Source organism: Diceros bicornis, chromosome 5, assembly GCF_020826845.1.
Source record: "Diceros bicornis minor isolate mBicDic1 chromosome 5, mDicBic1.mat.cur, whole genome shotgun sequence".
NCBI lineage: Eukaryota > Metazoa > Chordata > Mammalia > Perissodactyla > Rhinocerotidae > Diceros > Diceros bicornis.
In genome coordinates, this window is record NC_080744.1 from 24,846,917 (window position 1) to 24,861,388 (window position 14,472).

At 52.5% G+C, this 14,472-nt stretch overlaps 1 protein-coding gene across 1 annotated transcript; it reads right to left on the bottom strand.

Moving 5' to 3' along the window:
* Nucleotides 1–437: 437 nt before the first annotated feature.
* Nucleotides 438–5,535, bottom strand: LRP10 (LDL receptor related protein 10). The gene is made up of 7 exons (XM_058540953.1): nucleotides 5,424–5,535; nucleotides 5,004–5,048; nucleotides 4,361–4,496; nucleotides 3,233–3,423; nucleotides 2,097–3,114; nucleotides 1,627–1,756; nucleotides 438–1,513 (listed from the first exon to the last, which is right to left on the bottom strand). Exons 1-7 carry the CDS (start codon nucleotides 5,452–5,454, stop codon nucleotides 926–928), a joined length of 2,139 nt encoding a protein of 712 aa, XP_058396936.1. The 5' UTR covers nucleotides 5,455–5,535; the 3' UTR covers nucleotides 438–925.
* Between the last annotated feature and the right edge of the window lie 8,937 nt (nucleotides 5,536–14,472).

Sequence of the window (14,472 nt, forward strand, 5' to 3'; positions counted from 1 at the left end):
GGACAGACTGTAAGTGCCTGGTGGGGATGTAGGGTGGAGGGCAGGAGTCACAGCTCCCATGTTCCACCAGGAACAATCTGCTCCTGGGATCCGTGCCCTGGGAGTACTCCATAAATGGGAACCTTCCCAGCTACAGGGCCCAGCTGGCTCACCAGACTTCCGGCCTGGCAGTGAGTAAAGACGCTTGGAGCTCACCCCTGGAGTCAGTCACTGTAGAGTTGGGCCCCAGGCGGTGAGTGGAGGTGGAGAGGGTTGGTCCTTAGGGTTCCTAGAATTTTCTTACCCTCTGAGTAGTATAGAAAATCAAGGGTGGGTGGTTAGAAGATGAATAGGAAGAGGGCAGGAGGTGGAGGGCAGAGTGAAGGCCTCCACAGGGAGGAGCAGATGAGGTGGGTATAAGCTGAGACGGGTAGAGAGACAGGGCTCAGGCTCACAGCTCATTTACAAAAATCTTACATTTCTGATTCTTTTATTTTCAACCTTGACTTCCTGGGCAATGACCTTGCTATGGGACAAAAGCATTTGTTGTGCTCTTTTTATGAGTTCAGGCTCTGCCCAAATCCTCCCCTTGGAGGCTAGAGGTCTCTAACCAATTGGCATTCTGGTGCTTAAGGCTACTTTTGGGTGGGGGTTTGGCAACGATGGAGTGTCCAGGCCTAAGACCCTTTAAGAACTTAACTTTTTAAAAACAGCCAGTGGAATGGTGGTGGAGTGGGGAGAGGGTGGGTGGAGACTGTGGTCTCTGGCCATGTGCAGAGGGAGCTCTGTGTGAGCCCTCTCCCTGTCTGAGGGACACCTAACCTTAAGGCAGTTACCCACCAAGTCCCTTCAGAGGGTGGGGAGGGAACCAGTGGAAGGGAGGCTGAGCTGCCCCCTAACGGGTTGTTGTCACTGTGGCTAGAGCCCCCAGGGGAGCCAGGTCACCTCAGGCAAGCAGTGGCTCATCCTCCGCTTCAGCCACCCAAACCCCGGGCTCAGCCAGTGGCACCAGCAGCACATCGTCCTCGTCCTCTGGGGACAGGACTGTTGTATGGGGTTCAGGTGGGGTCCGGGTTGGTCCTGGGGGCTGCAGGCTGGGCAGGAGGCGGCCTCGTAGGGCCTGCACCACTCCAGACAGCAGTGATGGCTCCACGGGTGCTGAGGGCAGTGGCCCCGGGGCCTCGGGGACAGTAGGGAGGGCTGGAGAGGTGCTGGCAGATGGGAGGAGAGCCTTGACAGGCAATGGGGGTGCCTGTTCCCCATCCTGCCCACCCACTGCCCCGCCCTCACGGGCTGGACCTGTGCTGCCATCTAGGGCCTCAAGGGGAGCGGCAGAAGGGGTAACCTGGGATCTGGTCTCAGGGGTCCGGGCTGGGGGGTTGGTTCGAGGAAGCAGGCCCCAGCGGCGGAGACGGCGCACTAGGCGCCGCACAGAGCGGCCCCGCTGGCGGCGGCGGGCACCTGAGGCACCCCCTGGAGTCATATCCTGGCGCAAGATCTGTAGCAGAGAACGCAGGTTGCCCAGCACTGAGTTCTGCAAGGAGAGGGGGCAGATATCAGAGTCAGAGGGGCGGGGAGGAGGGTAGAGGGGCAGGGCCACAGCGGGGCCGGGTGCAGGTGGTGCTAAGGTTGGGGAGGGTGACTTACATCATTAGGGTTCTCTGTAGGGAAGTCCTCTACAGGTGGGATGGCGCCCTGGGCGATGAGCTGCCCATAGGAGGGAGGCGCCTGCTGTTGCACAATCTCAGCCTCCATCCGGGAAAGGGGGGCAAAGATGCTGGAAGGAATAAGGGCTGCTCAGTCACAGGTGGCTCCGGCCAGAGCAGCCTGTTCCAGCCTGGACAGGCCTCCTCCCTCCACACCCAGGCCAGGACAACTGGACCTATGCATGGCTTTCCCAAGTCAGCTGAGGTCCCCTCCTTCCTTGAGATGGCTTTTAGGATCTAGACCTGTCCTTCCCTCAGACGAGCACCCCAAGCTGTCCCCAAGTAGGACAACCCATAAGCTGGTCACCGGAACCTCTCCCCAACATGGGAGCCCTCATGATCTCCTGTGGCTGTACAGGCCGTCTCACCCTCAGTCCCCACGCCCCTGCAGCCAGCTGCACTCCCACTGACCTGTACTCCTGCGTGCGAATGGCATAGAGCTTGCAGGTGCAGCCCAGGGCAATGACCAGCAGCAAGCCACACACTAGGCTGCCAATGACTGCGGCTGTAATGACCTTGCGGGGCAGGGCATAGGAGCAGTCCCACTCATCGCTGCCGTCGGCACAGTCTGGCTGCCCGTCGCATACCCACGTCTCATACACGCACTTCTCGTCCCGGCATCGGAAGTTGCCAGGCTGGCAGTGCCGGCAGCGTCTCTCGTCTGCTCCATCCGCACAGAACGTCTGGTAATTGCAGCGGTCAGCAGGCAGGTAGCAGGCTGTGGCACCAGGGGTGCCAGCAGCCCCACACGGGTAGTGCCCAGGTGGGCAGCTGGGGCAGTTCTTCTCATCTGTGCCATCGGCACAGTCCCACGAGCCATCGCAGCGCTGTGCCTCACTGTAGCAGCGCTCACCTAGGCCCTCGCTAGCCCCCAGGCCAGAGCCTAAGCCGCAGGGTCGGTCCCAAGGCAAGCAGTAGCCCCGCACATGGTAGGTGGCGTTGAAGCCCCGACCATTGCTCCATGCAACTGTGTGGTAGGCCACGATGGCCTGACCAGACAGCGTCTCCACGGTGACAGCCTTGCCATTGCTGAAGTGGGTGAGGCTGCGCAGCAGCCGGGGGGTCTCTGGGGGCCCAGCGCCATCATACACATGCACTGCATCTCCATAACCCAGGTCCAGGGCTGTGAAGCGCACTGCCAGGCGCCGGCCATCGTGGGGGTCCAGCAGCCAGTGGCAGGACTGGGGGTGGGACACTGAGGCCAGGTGGGAGTATCCGGGGGAGGAGAAGATCCCATAGAAGTCTTCCAAGGTGTGATTGCAGGGGGCAGTGGGGACAAGGCCTGGGGTCAGGTCAGGTAAGGGGTCTGAGCTGCAACCTGCCTCATCAGAACCATCGCCACAGGCATTGACCCCGTCGCAGCGCTGGGTCGCAGGCACACAGCGGTGGTTCAGGCACTGGAACTCTTCCTGTAGGCATATCAGCCAATCTGCAGAGGCACCACAGACGGGGGGCTGTGAATCACTGGAGCTGGCAGGAGCCTCCCCTCCTCCCTGGGCTTCCACTGCCTGTTCTAATAGCCCCACGGAGAGCCCTGTCGAGCCCACCTTGACTGTAGGAGAGCAGGAAGCCCTGGCCCATGGGTGCTCTGGCCCCGGCATAGCTGTAGGTGATGGTGACGTTGCCCCCAGGTAGCTGCAGAGGGCTGGCAGGTGTCTCGCACAGGGAGATCTGTGGCTGGAGAGGTGAGCTCAGGATTAAGCGCTCTGAGCCACAGGCCAGGTGCAGTTTTTGGAACCTACAGGGGTGGAGGAGAGCAGGATGTGAGGTATTCTTGACCACCCTGGCTTCTTCCTCTCCCAGTGCTATCAGGCCCCTTCTACCCCAAGAACCACAAACATCTACTTATCCACAATCCAAATAGCCAAATGGAAACTCAGCCAAAATCCTTTATAGCCAATGGCAATAGTCCTAACGAGGCCAGTGGCACCTTGAGATCATGAGATATATCCTAGAGCCCCTTGGAAAAACTGACTTGTGTTCTGGGACAGAGTTAAGAACAGAGTTGTTGCAGCACTGTCACCCAACCATAGTCCTGGCAGGAACTAGCAATTACCATACAGTTCAATTAACCAGGGCTCACCATCCCCTCCCAGTGCCCGTGGTGAGGCCTAAGACCACAATGGCATTCTGATCCCTCTGCCCCGACAGCCTCTCCCCAGATTGCCCTCTCCCCTCACCCAGCCCCTATCTAGGTAAATTCGTGGGAAGTGAACTGTGTGAAGCAAATAGCCAGGTACTTAACATGGACCCCAACACCATGTCCCAGGGTCAGAGGAGCCCAGGGAGACTTGGACTGTTTAAAAGATCTGGGGAGGCTAAGGAAGGTTCTAAGCTGATTAAGAAATAGCTTCAAAGCCCAAGCAAAGATGTGCAATGAATTAAAGGACTCCTCAGAGCAGCCATATTGGAGCCCAAGGACTGCTTCTAGGGTGACTGTTGTCCTTCATAGATGACCAGAACCAAAGCTTTATGTCTGCCCCAGCCCAGCTCCAATTCACTGTGTCTGGCCCAGAACAAGCTAGGCTTTTAGGGCAGACTACGTCAAATCAAATTCTACTCTTGCCCCTGTTGACAGAGATGGAAATTCCATAGAGAAGTGATCCTTGAAGGATTTGCCATGGTGGAGGAGGGAGGGCCAGGGGAGAGGAATATGGTTTTGTCTTGCTTCTCACCTGACTGTTACAGTCTGCTCCTTGCTGCCCAGGATGAGCCAGGTGCAGTTGGCAGGGAAGCTGCGGCTGTCCCGGCCCACGGGCCTCTGTAAGGTGCCCTGCACTTCCAAGAGCACTGCCGGGGGGTCCTCACAGGCTGGAGAGAGAGAAAGGGAGGGACACCGCTTGAGAGCCCCTTAGCATCCCACCCCTCCCCAGGCTTCAGGCCTTCAAGGGCTTGGGCTCTTCAAGAAGGAGCAGAGAAACTCCTCCCCACTGATACACACCCTCGAGTTACAGCCTTCAGCCAGCCCTCTTCCTCCCACACTCATCAGAGCTTCACCTTAGGTATCAACACCACAAACAACGTGAGGTCAGCTTCGTGCCAGCCACTGGGCCAGGGGGAGCCGGAAATACTGTCTCCACTCTCAGGGAGACCTATCCGCTAGGGAGATCAAGCATGGATATTTGGAAAAAACAAAATAGTACCTAACTACCAGGTGAGGGCCCACACTGGATCTCAGTTTTCCCATCTGTAAAATACAGGGTGGATCTCCACTCTAAAACCATGATAGGCACCAGAGGAATTCAAGGAAGAGAGAGTACTTCTCTTGGGTCCTCCCTCATTACCAAGTTCGCAGCCCCAGAGGCACCCTCTACTCACCCGGATTTGGGAAAATGATCCGGTCTGGATGGGCCAGAGCGCCTCCTAGAGGAAGAGCGAGAAAGGGCAGGAGAGTGAGTCACCCCTCAGAGTTTTCTTTACCTGAGCAACTTCAGGAGGAAGCGAGCCATGGGGGACTTCCGGGCAGTTTATGGGAAGGGGTGTCGGAGAAGGGAGAGGCTGCGGTGTGTGACCTCGAAGGAAGCAGCGCGGCCTGTGGAGTGGTACGGTGACCTAGGGAAGCCAGAGAGAGGATGGCGGATGAGGGGAAGGGCTGGAGACTTCCCGGGGGTGGGGGTAGGCAGCGCCGGCTGCGGCAGCAGGGGCTGGGGGGGGCACGGGCAGGCAGGGTGGGGTGAGGGCTCGGGGACAGCCCTGGTGGGGGGGTGTCGGGCGGGGAGTCTTGTTTCGGTTTCTTACCCAGGAGGAGGAGGAGTACGGCCGGCAGCATCTTGAGCCGTCCGGAGGGGCAGGAAGAGTCCCGGAGCTTCTGTCGTCTACCCAGTGGGGACGCGGCGCCGCACCGGGCGTCCGGGCCCCCCACTGCCGCCTCCCCGAGGGGGCTCCATGGCCCGGGCTCCTCGGCCGGTGCTCTGGATGCCAGGGCTGGGAGCGGGGAGGCGGCGGCCGCCGGGAGCAGGGGCGGCGCCTCTCGCCAACTTCGGAGTTGTTTTCCCGGCCGCCGCCGCGCTCCCGCCCGAGGCCGGCTCCCGAAGCCCCGGGGATCGGCTCAAGGCCCGGCGCTGGGGCGCGCCCTCGCCTACAGCCCGCCCGCAGGCCCGAGCGCCCCTCTCCAGGCCCGGCCGCCACCTGCCGGGGCTGGCGGCCACTTCCTCTTCGGGCCAAACTTTGCCGACAGTCGGCTCCCAGGGCCGGCCCGGCCGCGGCTCAACTTCTCCAGCGCGTCCAGCCCGCGGAACGCGGCACAAGAGCGGGCGAAGGGAACAGGCGGCTCGGCCCGGCTCCCCGGCCCTCACCGGGCGGTACCCCCGACGGCCCAGGGGTTGGAGAGCCGGGGCGGAGGGAGGGGGCGGGGGACGAGCCTGGCCCCACCCCTGCCAGTCATCGCGCGGGCCCGCCCACTGGCTCGCCTTAACCCCTTTCCCGCCCTGCCCGGACTTGTCAGACCGGCTCTGAAGCCGGCGCTCTGCCTCCACTTTTAACCCTGCTTTTAGTCCTTTCTGCGCATCTGTCATGTCTTTCCATTGGACCCCCCAAGCTCTCAGTACTTTTCTTGTCCCGGCGTCTGAGATCCGGCAGCACTTTTTTTTTTTTTTTATTGAGGTAACATTGGTTTATAACATTATATAAGGTGTACATCATTACATTTTGATTTCTGTGTAGACTGCATTGTGTTCACCACCCAAATACTAATTACCGTCCATCACTGTACACATGTGCCCTGTCACCCCTTTCGCCCTCCTTCCGCCTTGCTTCCCCTCTGGTAACTATCAATCTAATTTCTGTATCTCTGTGTTTGTTGTTGTTTTTATCTTCTACTTATGAGTGAAATCATACCCTATTCGACTTTCTTCATCCGACTTATTTCGCTTAGCATAATACCCTCAAGGTCCATCGTGTTGTCGCAAATGGCAAGATTTCACCTTTTTTTTAATAGCTGAGTAGTATTCCATTGTGTATAAATCCGCTAGCACTTTTTGCAGTGAGCCTCTATTATAGCAATTACCACACGGTGTTATAACTATTTGTTTACTTGTCATTCCCGCCCCCGCCCCGCCCCTTCTCTGGAAACTGAAACTTCCTGTAGGATTGGGGCCTAGACTGTTTACCTTTGTACCCACAGGGCTTCTCTCCTGCTGAGACACAGTAAGAACTCAATAAATGGTAAATAAACGAATAAATATGCCTTGGCACTCGCTGGCTATGTGACCTTGAGAAAATTACTTAACCTCTCTGTGCTTCTCAATTGTAAAATGAGATTAATAATAGTGCAGCTCCCTCTTAAGGTTGTCGTAAACATTTAGGGAGATAATGCAAGTTGAGCATGTGGGAAGTGACAATTGTTATTATTAGTCACAGGGGATATTTCTAATTTATGTGGGCTTGGGGTTACCGATTTCCTGTAGCACTGATAGTTAATAAACAATAACAATAGCAAATACTTTTTGAGCTTTTTTTCACATTTCAGGCACAGATCTAAGCACTTTTTAAGTGTTTGCTTTTTTAATCCTCTCTACAATCTTGTGAGGTAGATACTATTGTTACTCCCATTTTACAGACAAGGATACTCAGGCACAGAGAGGTTAAGTATTTTGCTCAAGATCATGGATCTAGTAAATGCTGAAACAGTGTTTTGGACCTAGGCGATCTAGCTCTGGACAGGGTGTACATTTGGATCCTTACTACTCTTTCCTCTCTACAAATGGTACAAAATGGCTTTCTGTCTCTGACATTTGTGGTTGACATCCGTTTTGATGTGTTCAAAACTGGGACCTCAGCAGGGCCTGAAGCCATACAGTTGGCCATAAAAGGGCCCTTCTTCCACTTGGACTTTGGTCCCTTGGTCTCTCTGTGCTCCCTACTGCAGCCCTTGGGACTGATGAGTGGTGAAATAGAACCCCGAGTGTGAGAGGAGGATGTTGAGCAAAAGGAAGCAGGGCAAAGAGGTTGCAGAAGTTAAAAATATTTAAGTCCTGAAAGGGATCATGGAGCTTTTAGTTGAGTGCTGGCTGTGTTCTCTATGCTGGGTACTTGGTGGATGCCTGGAGCTCTTAAGACTTCACTTTAGCTTCAAGGAGCTTAGAGTCTAGTTGGAAAGAGAGGTCAGATACATGAATAAAAAAAGCCAGACAGCCATGGGGAGAACCCATGGGAATGGGCTTGTGGTGGGGAGGGGAATTTAGAAAGGAGGAAGGAAAATCAAAATCTAGGCTGTTAGGAGCAACCATCATTGTCATCAGAAAGAAATGGCACTAGAGTAGAACAAACTTTCATTCTGCAAATATTTGTTAGAGTGCCTTCCAAGGGAAAGGCACTGTGCTAGACCTTGGGGTTAATATTTAAGAATGAATTCAAACCAACAAAGATGAGGAAGAAATTAAAGAGGACCTAGTTGCTTATAATGAATTTAAACTTTACTTAGTTTAGTGAGTTTAAGTGTCTAGGCCCATATAAATCACATCCTAGACCATCAAGTACATTTAGGAATGGGCCTGTGGAGATGTTCTTGGAAATCTTTGAGGAATTATGAAAAATAGTGGAACTAGTGGAAAATGGGCAGATGTTTTGTTTTCAAAATGATAAATAGATAACTTTTATAGAGTACTCATCATATGCTAGGTGCTGTTCTAAGTACTTCACATATATAATCCCATTTAATCCTCATCACACCTCTAGAAATTAGGTGTTATTTTTGTCCTCACTTTATTTTATTGTATTTTTTTTTTGCTGAGGAAGATTCACCCTGAGCTAACATCTGTTGCCAATCTTCCTCTTTTTCTTTTGTATGTGAACCACCACACATGGCTACCGACAGATGGATGGTGTAGCTCTGTGCCCGGCAACTGGGCCCAGGCCAGTGAAGTGGAACGCACTGAGCTTAACCACTAGGCCACCAGGGCTGGCCCTATCCTCATTTTATAATTGAGGAAACTGAGTTATAGACGGTATAGATAACTTGCTCAAGATCAAATTACTAGCATGTGCCAAGGTGTTATGGTCTGAATGTTTATGTTCCCCCCAAATTCATATGTTGAAATTCTAACCCCCATAGATGATAGTATTAGTAGGTCGGCCTTTGGGAGATGCTTAGGTCATGAAGTTGGAGCCCTCAGAACGGAACTAATGCCTTATAAAAGAGGGTCCAGAGAGATCCCTAGCCTTTTCCACCAGGTGAGGACACAGTGAGAAGGCTCTGGCTATGAACGAGGAAGAGAGTCCTCACTAGAAGGTAACCATGCTGGCGCCTTGATCTTGGCCTGCCCAGCCTCCAGAACTGTGAGCAATAAATTTCTCTTGTATATACGCTACCCAGTTGGTGGTGTTTTGTTATAGCAGTCTGAGTGAACTGAGACAGAAACGTGGTATGGAGAAGTAGGGGTGCTGCTGTAACAAATACCTAAAAATGTGGAAGTGGCTTGGGAACTAGGTAGTGGGCAGAGGCTGGAAGAGTTTGGAGGTGCGTGCTGGAGAAAGCCTACGTTATTGTGAATGGACTGTTAAGGGTGATTCTTGTGAGGGCTCAGAAGAGGTATGTGGTAGTGAACAGAGTGTTGGTAGATATATGGATGGTAAAGGTTATTCTGATGAGGTCTTGATGGAGATGAGGATCATGTTATTGGAAACTGGAGGAAAGGCCATCTTGTTATAAAGTGGCAAAGAGCTTGGCTGAATTGTGTTCATGTCCTAGTGTTTTGTGGAAGGTAGAACTTGTGAGCGGTGAAATTGGATATTTGGTTGAAGAAATTTCTAAGCCAAGTGTTGAAGAAGCAGCCTGGTTTCTCTTGAATGCTTATAGTAAAATGTGAGAAGAGAGAAATGATTTAAAGGTGGAATTGTTAATCGAAAAGGACACAGAACTTACAAATTTGGAAAATTCTTATCACTATCTAACATACTTTCTATTTTACTCATTTACCTTGTTTCTTGCCTGCTCCTTTCACAAGACTGTAAGTTCCTTGAGGGCAGGCATCTATTTGTTTACTGGTGTAACCCCAGTGCCAAAAACAGTGTCTGGCATGAAGTAAGTAATTGACCGCCAGTCATAGGCATCATGTAGGATTATGTCTTTTAATCCACTCCACTACCCTTTGGATTACTAGCCCCATTTTATTTTATTTTTAATTGTTCTTATTTTTATTGGGGTCACAATGGTTTATAACATTATGTAAATTTCAGGTGTACCTTGTTATATTTCGACTTCTGTTTAGATTGCATCATGGTCACCACCAAAAGCTATCTGTCACCGTACGTGTATGCTCCTTTATTCTTTTGGCCCTCTGCTACCCCCCTTCCCCTCTGGTAACCACCAATCTATTCTCCTCATCTACGTGTTTGTTTGTTGTTTTATCTTCCACATTTGAGTGAAAGTGTATGGTATTTTATTACCCCTATTTTTTTTTGTGAGGAAGATCAACCCTGAGCTAACATCCATGCCAATCCTCCTCTTTTTGCTGAGGAAGACCAGCCCTGAGCTAACATCTATTGCCAATCCTCCTCCTTTTTTCCCCTTTTTCCCCCCAAAGCCCCAGTAGATAGTTGTATGTCATAGTTGCACATCCTTCTAGTTGCTCTATGTGGGACGCCGCCTCAGCATGGCTGGACAAGTGGTGCGTCCGTGTGCACCTGGGATCCGAACACAGGCCGCCAGTAGCAGAGCGGGGGCACTTAACCGCTAAGCTACGGGGCCGGCCCCCGTTAGCCCTATTTTAAAGATGAGAAAATTGAAGCTCAGGGAGGATGTATAACTTGCTGAAGTTCACTAGTAAGTCATAAAGACTGGATTCAAACCCAGATTGTGTAACTCCAGAGCCCTTGTTCCTCACCACTATGTGATACCGGCTCTCTGGGTCCTGGAAGCCTCGTTTGAAAAGACTGATAAGTGAATTAATCCAGAAGAGGGTGATAGGAACGGTGCGGGCCTCTAAACTATGTCATATGAGAAGCTGTTTTTGGAACTAGGAAGGCTTTTCACTTAAAGAAAAGCTTAACTTTAGTGAGGGATTGAATTCATGAAAACTGATCCAAATATTTGAAGAGCTGTAGTGTGGAACAAGAATTTGTTTATTCTGTACAGTCTGAAGGGCAGAAACTGGAAGTAACAAGGCAAATAAAGAAAGTCAGCCTACTCACTGCTCAAGGTACAGAAGCTGAGGGACGCCTGTCCTGGGCCTTCAGGGCTCCTCGACAACTCTGTGACTTGTGGATTTCAGGATGGCATAACTTCCCAGAAGACAGGGGCAAAGGGGGGCTTCTCGAAGCAAGTGTGTTAGATGCTAACAAGAGGCCAAAGAAAATGAAAGCAGAGAAAAGGCCTGGGATGGGAAGAAGGGAGTCACAAAGGCCTTTTAAGGAGCAGTTTCAGTAAATGCCTGGTTTGGGATACAGATGTAGAGGTTGGGTTAGAAAGAAATGGCTGGTGAAGGAATGCAGACAGCTTTTGAAAAACCTTGGCTTGAGAGAAAAGGGAAAAACGGGCGAATCATTTAAGACTGCAGCTGCATCCAGGAGAGAGATTTTCAAGATGGGGAAACCTCTTATGTTTGAAGGGAGTGGGGATTGAAGACTCTACCATATGGTTATGAGAGTGAGTTTCCCTGTGCTTTGGAAGAGAATGAGACGCCAGGTTGGGGACACCCCTTGCAGGTTTGAGAGTGACCTTAACCATGTCCGTTTTTTTGGCCTCTGCTATATTGCAAAATTAAGAAATACTAGGGCGGTTTTGAAAATACTTGATGTATTTTAAATGTTTGTATTTAACAAATGAAAACCTTTAGCACAAACAATGCAATAATATGGTGCTATTCACAAAATACCTACAGGCATTTATTTTAAACTACAAATTTAAGAACCTTATAAATGTGAGACTGGGATCAAAGGATTCTCCTGGCCCCAGTGTGGGGATGAAGTTAGGAGGATGGTTGCAGGTCTGAGGCCCCCCAAGAGGCCACGGCATGATCTCCACAGGCCTCAGAGAAATGGCACAGAAATGCCCCACTCTTAGATAAAAGAGAGACAGAGCCTGCTTGCCTTGGTCAGAGGGAGTTCTGTCATAGCATTCTGAGGGCCAGGAGTGTAGACCCACCTGGATCTCCTGGAGCCCAGGAGACAGGCATCCTGGAGTGATCAGTGTCTGAGGCATCCACAGGGGGGCAGTGTGGCGACTCGGAGGAGCTCTGAGGAGAAAGCGCCCAAGTGTTTCCCTTCTTGCTGCGGACCCTCTGTCCCACACCATCTCCACTCCCTCTTTATTCCGTGAGTTATTCGAAGGCTGCCCACCAACCCCCGCACAGGGACAGCCGACGGAAACTCTGACTTTTCCCCCTCTGCAGCTGGAAGACTAGAGTTTGTTATCCTGTCGCGCCCATAGTCCCACCTCTTTAAGTACAGGTGTCCTGGGTGGAAACATGGAAAGTGGAAAGGAGGAAGGGACAGGCTGGTGGAATCCGTGGCCCTGGTGGGACTGGCTTTGCCCCTGCATCTCTCTGTTCTCCGGGTTTGGTTTGCAGTGCCAACACGCAGCACAAGGGGGCGCTACCACCCTGCAAACCCTGCCCAGCTGGTCTTTGCTGCAGAGAGGGGTGCGCCCAGCCAGGAGACTGGGGTGGGTGTTTCTGAAGGCCCCTTCTCCAGCTTTCCTCTGCCCAGAACTTACATGCAGTTTGGTGCAGGCATGAAGTGGGGGAGACCTCTGGAACACAGGCCAGTACAGTGGAGGAGAGACTTTTGGGATAAGTGACATGGAGCTTAGAGAGGAATAGGGAAGAGAGACCTTCCTGCTGGGCCCTCCAGGTCAGGGGTGCAATCGGAAGGATTGGTATTTCCAGAAGAGCTGAGCCAACACAACCCAATACCGACCACTCCCAGATTCAGGGCAGGCTGGATGGGGGAGGGTTGGCACATAATGGGGACGCCTATAGGGACAAAGTAGTTGTTCTGGTGTTAAGAACTTCTTTACCTCAATATATTTTTCTTTCTTCTTTTAACCTTTTAAAGATTGAGGTAAATATATACAGTAAAGTTCATAAAATTCACTAGGCTTAAGTGTACAGCTCAATGATTTTTTAACTTAGGTATACATAATACTTATGTACATATGTATACAATACTTATGTATTCACAACTACCACTGTTTAACTATGTATATCACAGCTTTCACTGGCAATTCAAGTCAACAAACTTTTATTAAGGGCTCCTGTGTGTCTAGCAGCCTCCTACTCTTGTAAGACAAGTGAGGATGGCACGTGTTTGTCCAGTATCTGTGATGAGGTCAGTATTATTATGAATCGTAGTCATTCCTTGACAGAACTATACCATCAGGGCCTTGGAGGGCAACAGCCTGCTGTGTGATCTCCTCGCAGTGGCCGTATTTTTGTAACCCAAAGTGGGATGAATTGTCTGCCATGTCTGGGTATACACAAACTCACAGAACCTCAGGAAGACATTATTGGATCCAGGATACACGGTCATGGCAGCCATGCTCCTAGCACAGATCCAGGCACTGAGCCGCCAAGGAGAGCATTTTTGGGAATTGATCTTGCTCTCTGGCCTGGTGCTACATGTTTCTGGAAGCCGGGTGAAGGGTGACGTCTTTGACCACAGGCTGGATCAAAATGAGCTGGAGCGTGTCGCGTGTGTGTGAATCCGCTAGGCCTTCAGAGGCACCAGTCTTTCCCGTTTTGTGGTCAGCCTGGCCTTACATCACCTAGACCCCGTCCTGCCCCAAATCAGGGAAGTGCCCCTAGCGGGAAATGGAGTGAGTGAGCAGGAAGTGACCCATGGTGAGGCAGTTTCCAGACCTGGCCTGGTCCCTGAGTCAATGAGCTACTTCAGGCACTCACAGGAAGTCCTTCCGCCGATTCACTGCCGTGTGGACACCTCTTCTGCGCTCTCTACTGCCCCTCCCTACCAGGTGTGGGTCTTGGGGGCAGGAAGCTGGTCTCCTCTTCCTCTAAGCCATAAAAATCCTATTGGAGGAATAAGGGACCCTGGGGGGACCTGGCCTCAGCCTAGAGGCAGAGGAAGCTGCTCCCTGGGGATGTGGTGGCAGCCCTGGCCTGGGGTACCCGATCCTGTTGTGGAACCCCTGGGTCCAAGACTGGTGAGGGACAGGGGAGGACAGAGGGGGCTGGGCCTGGCTGGGGAAGGCTGGCCTGGAAGGCGCTCAGCCATCGGCCCTGGGCCAGGGTGGAAAGTATGTGTGTGAGCTCATTTGGAAGGTGGCTTCTGGCCAGTCAGGCCTGCCTCCCTTCCAGGTCCCTGCTGCCCAGCCCCCTCACAGGCTGCCTCTGGATCTCCCCAGTCTCCCAAGACTGTCTGAGGGAGAAAGGCAGAAACCCCCAGGCTAGGTGTGCAGGAATTTGTCTCCTGAAGGAGGTGATTTCGATTTGGGAGCTGTGTAGGAAGGGGGTACAGGGACTGCAGGACAATGGAACAGCCTTGAGTGGAGTTTCCTTGGGGCCTTAGGGAATGGGAACCGCCCCTGAAGGCCTCCCCCTCCCCTGTAAGCCCTTGCCACAGCCATTCACCCCCATCCCTCCCCAGGGAAGCTGCCATTGTCCCACTCAGTCCCTCTGGCTTCTGAGTCCTGCTGCCTCCTTCCTTCCCTGAGTGCCTGTTCCTGCCCCCAAGGAGCGAGGTGACTGCTGGCAAGATGGATTCCTGAGGAAGAGCCCTTCTCCCCCTGCACTCGGGCTCCCTGGGCTGATGCTGCCACAGGGCACGATAGGCAAGCACACGTGTGCTGACAGATCCCCAGAACACACACTTCCACGCAGACACCCAGCTACAT

Excerpts from the sequence above, each read along its gene's own strand:
- LRP10 (XM_058540953.1), bottom strand. The coding sequence starts at position 5,454 with ATGCTGCCGGCCGTACTCCTCCTCCTCCTGG. Across the intron at positions 3,424-4,360 it reads GAGCAGACTGTAACAGTCAG|GTTCCAAAAACTGCACCTGG; the intron begins GTGAGAAGCAAG and ends CCACCCCTGTAG. Across the intron at positions 1,514-1,626 it reads CTACAGAGAACCCTAATGAT|AACTCAGTGCTGGGCAACCT; the intron begins GTAAGTCACCCT and ends CTCTCCTTGCAG.